General features: G+C 36.5%; 1 protein-coding gene across 12 annotated transcripts in view; it reads left to right on the top strand.

The window, feature by feature from the left end:
• Positions 1–7,807, top strand: part of REV3L (REV3-like, polymerase (DNA directed), zeta, catalytic subunit) — a 166,210-nt gene that overhangs the window by 52,818 nt on the left and 105,585 nt on the right. For 10 of the 12 annotated variants that reach the window (XM_014531311.1, XM_014531312.1, XM_014531309.1 and 7 more), the window contains 2 exons: positions 2,475–2,549; positions 6,041–6,201. In XM_014531311.1, the coding sequence (XP_014386797.1) occupies positions 2,475–2,549; positions 6,041–6,201 (236 nt within the window). Of the gene's footprint in view, positions 1–1,056; positions 1,097–1,137; positions 1,186–2,474; positions 2,550–6,040; positions 6,202–7,807 lie in introns of those variants that run through there. The other 2 variants (XM_014531315.1, XM_014531316.1) reach the window with 2 other exon arrangements.

Raw genomic sequence — 7,807 nt, forward strand, 5'->3', positions numbered from 1 at the left:
TGACCAGGCTGGTGGGGGCGGGGGGCAGTTGGAGGTGACCAGGCCAGCAGGGGGGGGTCAGTTAGGGGCGATCAGGCAGGCAGGCCAGTGAGCAGTTAGGAGGCAGTGGTCCCGGATTGTGAGAGGGATGTCTGACTGCCAGTTTAGGCCCGATCCCCAGGCTGATATCCCTTCGTCACAACAGCCCTGCTAAGATGAGTGAGGGCCTTCTTGTCTCTGGACTACCTTTTACAAAATGCAGGTGACTGACAAGGTCTCAGTGGAAGCTCCAGAGCCTCCCCTGGCCCAGCAGCCCGGCAGGAGGAGGCCCAGGTGTGTGGGGAAATGTAGGAAGAAGGGGCGCAGCCGGGCCTGGCTGTGACCCAGGAGCCCCCGCAGTAAGACAGTTCTTGCACGGGCTCCGTACGCCAGGATCAGGCCTAAACTGGCAGTCGGACATCTCCTGAGGGGTCCCATTTTGGAGAGGGTGCAGGCTGGGCTGAGGGGACCCCACGCACACACGCGCGTGCGAATTTTGTGCACTGGGCCTCTAGTAATTCTATAAGCATAAAAATATCTACCCTCAAACTCTGCTCCCTTCTACTTTCTTCCCCTCAAAGAGTTTCCCTGTTGAGATATTTTGGCAAAATCAACTAAAGCCAACAGTAGGAAGTAAGGGTTCCAGGGTAAATTATACATAGACTTTCTTGGCGGAAAGAAACAGAAAACTGAATTTATAGAGTTTTCAGGATATATTTTGGGACAATAGATAAGAAAACAGAATCCTAGATTTACAAAGAATTTCAAAGGTTAAAACTTAACTTATATTCAGTTTTTAAAAGTATGAGATTCTATATATAAAAAACTAAAGATAGTTAGCAAAACCAAAGTAAAGCAAAGATACCATGGACCACACAAATGCAAATTTAATCCCTCCTCCCCATTTATCTGGCTCCAGACAGTTATATTTATACATACGAAAAATATCATAACAGGAGGAATAAAGAGTTGAATTTTGCCAACAGGAGAGATAGGTCATTCATCTAATGTGTCTTTTTTTCACCCCTTCCTTCACAGCAACAAAATGGGGTGAACAGCAGCAAACTAGACAGGAAGTGTAAGTGTTATTAAAAAAAAAAAAAAAGGCAAAGAAGGATGAAGATTAAGGGATAGGTAGTCATGGTCAGAGAAGGCCTTTCTGAGGAGGTGAGTTTAAGCAGAGACCTGAGTGAAGATTGAAAGCAAGTCATGCAAAGTTTAGAGCAGAACTTTCCTGGCAGAGGGAATGGAATGGCAAGTTACTTGAGAGTGAATCAAGTTAGAAGGGCTGAAACATTCAGACTGGCTGGAGGAAAAAGGAAGAGTGAGTGGTATGATGTAAGATTAGAGTGAGTGGCAAGGGTTACATAAAGAACCTTTCAGACCTTGGTAAATAGTTGGATTTTTTTAAAAATAGAAATTATTTTATAGGATCATACAGATGACTCTGATCTAAAGCTTGAAACAGCTTTCTAAAAAAAAGTTGTTTAAATATACTCCAAATAATGACTTCACTGAAAATTTCTCCTGTATTTAATGTCCACTACACTTTGAGACATGACAGAGAGGTGGTGTCCTAATGTAAGTTCTACCTAGTGTCCATCATAAGGGGACAGTATTTTTAAAGTGAAAGGTGATTGGGTGTACCCAACTAAAGATTTAATCAACCACTTATTTATAGACAAACTCTAAGCAGAAATAAAACTTTTTTTAGTCTACAAATTCATGCCTGTTCACATATTGTTTCTAATTACATATCTTTGAAAAGGATGGTCTGTGTATCAAATGTACTGGTGTAGTTTCAGATCCTCCTGAAATGATATAACATGATAGCCCAACTTATTTCATTTTGCATTGAGGACTTGCTTCTCTGCCTATCATGTAGATTTTTGTTTCTTCCTTTCCCCATTTCAGCTGACACTCCAAGAAAAGCCCAGCCTCAAAATAATTAGGGACCTAAGTAAGTCCATGGTTTTTTCATTCTCATATATATAATAGGTGTATGCATACATATACATAATAGGTAAACTGTCTCTGCCTAATGAACTTACAAAATTAATAAACAGATGATTAAGGAAAGTGATATACATGCTGTTAATTAAAGGACTTGTAGATGAAGAGCTTTCGTTTTTGACAGAAAAAATGGGAAATGAGAATGTGCCTGATAGGCCTCAGTTTTTCTCATGCATGGTCAGAGTAAAGAGAAAAGAGCCACTTTTGAAGAGTCATGATGATGAAAAACTTCTTAAAAGTAACCAGATTTCAGTATATATTAACCTGCGGTAGGTTTAATTGCAAAGGTCTTGGAGTTTTTGTTTGATTTTGGGGGGAGGTGAGGTAATATTTAATATAAGTAAGACTGAATTGGGCCAGCTGAGCCAAATTAGGGCAATAAGTTACATTATTTCATCAATGAATGATGAAAATAATTTGATACATTTTTTCTTTTATTTCAGGCCTTTTTATGGTTATCATGAGAAGGAAAGACACTTTATGAAGATATATCTTTACAATCCTGCAATGGTGAAAAGGTACAAAGTTAAACGAAATAAAAATATGGATAACTGTCACCTAAGTATTTTAATAATAAAAATACTTGATTGGTAGCCTCTAAATGCTCCTTTTCTGTCTTAGATTTAGAGTTTGTGGAAGTAGATAAGGAGACATGGTGACTGCCATGTATGATCTTAGTGCCCCGTTGGCCAGGTCAGGTGTTCAATACCAAGAGATATTAGCTCTTCAGTGTCAAAGCAAGAGGAATGTGTGAGAGTGAGGCCAGAGTGGAAGGGCTTCTGAGAGATCTCAGAATCCTGTTGACTCCTTGTTGAGTCCTTAGTAAAATTTTATATCCTGGGTTTTTGTTTGTTTTGTTTCTATTTGGTTTTCTTTTCTTCTTTCATTAGGTCTCTCTTAAGATCTATAGCTTATTCTCTCTATCATCCTGGAGCCAGTGTTATAGAGGACAGGAAGAGCACATATAGAGAAGATTTCAGTAGCAGTCTCAGTTACCAATTTCCGGTCAGGGCACATGCCCAGGTTGTGGGTTCAGTCCCCATTTGGGTGTATATAGAAGACAACTTGATCAGTTTCTTTCTCACATAAACATTTCTCTCTCTTTCTCTCTCTCTCTCTCTCTCTCTCTCTCTCTCACACACACACACACACACACATAAACATTTCTCTCTCTCCCTCCCTCTCCCTTCCTCACTCTTTCTCTCTCTAAAATAAATAAAAACATATTTTTAAAAATAAAGTATAAGATATATTAATAGATTTTAAGGTAACAGTACAAAAAAGTTATTGATACGGTTTCAAATTTCACATTGTTGCTAACCTTTAAGAAATTACCACTCCACTCTTTTTCTATGTTGTATCAGAGAAAATCGACATTAATCTGAAAAGGTAATTTAGTTGCTCTTCTTTTTTTAAACTACATATTTGTGTGGGGTTGGATGAAATATCACAGTAGATTGAGCAGAAGCAGATGTGAGAATCCAGCTATCTTCTATTAGAACAGACAGAAATTTGTAAACATGTGAAACAATTATTCTTTTTCTCACTAAATTGTTTTTTGTTTTAGGAAATATAGTTATTTTTTATAAAATAATACTATGTTAACATAATGGTTTGTTATTTTAAAATCAGTAGAAAAGTTTCTTTAAAAGTTATGTTTTAACTTTCAGTATGGTAAGTATTAATGGAAATAAACCACATAAACAAAAGGTCTTTGGTGCTGTAAATAATTTTTAAGAGTGAAAAGAGGTCTTGGGACCAAAAAGTTTTAGAACCACTGGAATAAAGCTCTCGTAATTTCCTATCAAATATCCTCAAACTCTATGTACATTTATTCTCTCCTTTTAGATGCCTATTACAATGAAAGATTCCCCCCTCACCTCCAAAGCTCAAGATCCACCCTCTTTGACCTTTTCTTCTATCAGTTATCCTTCCGCTCCTTCCCCCACACATTCATACTCATGACACATACACTCATACTCATAGCTATTCTCCCTGAAGGATTTATCTATACTTTGTGTATCCAATTTCTTACCTCCCATTCACTCATTAACTTACTCCAATATGGCATCCACCCCAACCATTCTACTGAAATTGCTTTCATTAATGTTGCTAAATCAAATTAACACCTTTTTGTCCTTACCTTTGACCTCATGTCAATGCTTACAGTGTCTTAAAATAATTCTAAATGTTGTGGAGTTTTTCTATATAAACCTCTCGTTTTCCTCATACCTATCTGATTAGTCATATCTATGCCACCTTGTTGGTTCCTCTTTTATCATCTGTGGGGGTCTGGGGTTCCGTCTTGAGCTTTTATCTTTTCTCTCTATACTATCTCCTCACTCTATAGCCTTATCTGCTCCTAGGGTTTTGTTTTTGTTAATCTTTATCTATTGGTCTTTTACATATATATAAGTAGCCTAAATTTCCCTCCAGAGCTCCTGATCAGTATATCAAATAATCTGATAAATAGAACAGCATTGTAGTTAAGGGCTCACAAGGCAGAGAAAATTTGGGTTGAATTTTAGCTCTTCTGCTTTTTATTTGTGTGATTTTGGACAACTTTTTAATCTCCCTAAGATTCAGTTTCTTTATTTCTAAAATGGGGATGGTAGTACCATAGGTTTGTAGTGAGGATTACTTGAGATTAAGCATTTAAAGCACCTAACACAGTATCTGGAGCATAGTATCTAACATTTTTAATACCGTGTTGATAAAATTATTCTTATCCTCTTCATTATCGTTTATTTCCAATATTTTCATAGAAATCTACCTGAATATCCCATTATGCCTAAATCCCAGTATGTCTAAAACTCGGTTTATCTTTATTCCCCATCCACAAAATAAAGCCCAAACAAACCTGTTTCCTTCTGGTCCTTTCTGTTTCAATAAATGCAGCACTATCAACTAGATGCTTAAGCAAGAAATCTAGGCATTGCCCTAACTGGTTTGGCTCAGTGGATAGAGCGTTGGCCTGCAGACTGAAGGGTTCCAGGTTCGATTCCGGTCAAGGGCATGTACCTTGGTTGCGGGCACATCTCCAGCAGGTGGTGTGCAGGAGGCAGCTGATGGATGTTTCTCTCTCATTGATGTTTCTAACTCTCTATCCCTCTCCCTTCCTCTCTGTAAAAAATCAATGAAATATATTTAAAAAATAAAAGAAAGAAATCTAGGCATTATTGTCAACTCCTGTTCTACCTTATCCTTCACATCTAGTTAGCTATCAAGGCCTGACCATTTATTTCTTATATCTCTCCTGAATCAACACATTTCCTCAAAGCTATCATCTTAGTTTTTTCACAATAGCCTCTCCCTAGTGTTGTGCATTCTTTAGCTAACCTGGTCATTTCACTTTCCTGCTGTTCACAGGCAAATTGCACTACCTCTTCTAGTGTCTTAATAGGCTCTGCATAATCTGATTTCTCATTACCTACCTAGCCACCCCTTCTCACTACAGTTCTGTCACCATACCTCACTCAATGGTTTCAGTTCCAGAGTGAAACATGTTTCTCGTGACACTTTGCATGTGTTTCCTATACTTGCCTTGAATAGCACATACACTATTTATAATTGCCTGTTGTTTGTAGGAGAACAACTCAGAGAAGTAATAAATATTAAAATGGTAACATCTCTGAGTAGTAGATTGAGCCATGTATGTATTCTTTAGAATTTTTGTATAATCTTTTAAAAAAATTTCTTAATTTTTAAAAGAAAAGGCTTATTGTAAAAAACTTTTTGACTTTGGCTTTTTCAATATAGTTAGTATTAAATTGGTTTTAGAAGTCAAAATACTCTTCACTGAAGTTTTTGTCATTTTTAGAGCACGTGGCTTTCTTTAAAACTTGATTTAAACTTAATTTCTTACAAAATACAAATTTCTAGTAAAATTGAAGTAAAAAATTTTGTATGCTAATATGATGTGTTTTATTCTCTATTAGTGTAATCATTGTTTCACTTAATATTCTAGGAAACGTAATTTTATGATATAACTTTTCCCCCCCTAATTTAGGATATGTGAACTTTTGCAAAGTGGAGCCATAATGAATAAATTTTATCAGCCTCACGAAGCGCATATTCCCTACCTCCTACAGCTCTTCATTGACTACAATCTGTATGGAATGAATTTAATAAATCTAGCTGCTGTCAAGTTCCGGAAAGCAAGAAGGAAAAGTAAGGTTAATTTTTCAAGTTCAAATTAATGCTTTGAAACAAGAGTTATGTAATTGATAATTTATATAATAATATATATTTATATTATGAGTGCTGAGTAGGTAAAGAATAAAATACACAAAATGGTATTAGCATTTATTAGGAAAAGAATCTCAAGTGAAATTTGTTTTGTAACAGCTTTATTGAGGTATAATTCACATACCACACATTTCACTCATTTAAAATGGAAAATTCAGTGGTTTTTAGGATATTGACAGTTATGCAACCATCACCACCGTCAAATTTAGAATATTTTCAGTATCTCTAAAAGAAACCCTGCATCCTCAACAAAATTCTAGCAAATTGAATCCAGCATTACATTAGAAAGATCATACACCATGACCAAGTGGGATTTATCCCGGGGATGCAAGGATGGTACAACATCCGCAAATCAATAAATGTGATACACCACATAAACAAACTGAGAGATAAAAACCATATAATCATATCCATTCGTGCAGAGAAAGCATTTGACAAAATCCAACACCCTTTCTTGATAAAAACCCTCAGCAAGTGGGAATAGAAGGATCATCCCTCAACATAATAAAAGCCATATATGACAAACCCACAGCCAACATCATACTCAATGGGCAAAAACTAAAACCATTTCCCCTAAACACAGGAACAAGACAGGCATGCCCACTCTCACCACTCCTGTTCGACATAGTACTGGAAGTACTAGCCATTGCGATCAGATAAGAAGAAGAAATAAAAGGCATCCACGTTGGGAAAGAAGTAAAACTGTCCTTATTCACAGATGACATGATACTGTACATAGAAAACCCCAAAGACTCCCATCAAAAAACTACTAGACTTGATAAATGAATTCGGCAATTAACACCCAGAAGTCTATGGCTTTTCTATACACCAATAATGAACTCACAGAAAGAGAAATTTAAAAAAAAAAAATCCCATTTACCATTGCAACAAAACAATTAAGATACCTAGGAATAAACTTAACCAAGCAGATAAAGGACCTGTACTCAGAAAATTTCAGGACGCTAAAAAAAGATATAGAGGAAGACATGAACAAATGGAAGAATATACCATGTTCATGGATTGGTAGAATCAACATCATTAAAATGTCCATACCACCCAAAGCAATCTATAAATTCAACGCAATTTCCCATTAAAATACCAGTGGCATACTTCAAAGACCTAGAACAAATTCTCAAAAAAGTCATCTGGAATAAAAGACCCCGAATAGCTACAGCAATCTTGAGAAAGAAGAACAATGTTGGAGGGATCACAATACCAGATATCAAGCTATACTACAAAGCCACTGTTCTCAAAACTGCCTGGTACTGGCACAGGAACAGACATATAGACCAGTGGAACAGAACAGAGAACCCAGAAATTATGCCACTTTATGCTCAATTAATATTTGACAAAGGAGGCAAGAGCATACAATGGAGACAAAACAGTCTCTTCAATAAATGGTGTTGGGAAAACTAGACAGATACTTGCAAAAAAAAATGAAACTAAACCACCAACTTACACCATACACAGAAATAAACTCAAAATGGATAAAGGACTTAAACATAAGATGGGAAACCATAAAAATCTT

Source organism: Myotis brandtii, unplaced genomic scaffold (assembly GCF_000412655.1).
Source record: "Myotis brandtii unplaced genomic scaffold, ASM41265v1 scaffold8, whole genome shotgun sequence".
Taxonomy (NCBI): Eukaryota; Metazoa; Chordata; class Mammalia; order Chiroptera; family Vespertilionidae; genus Myotis; species Myotis brandtii.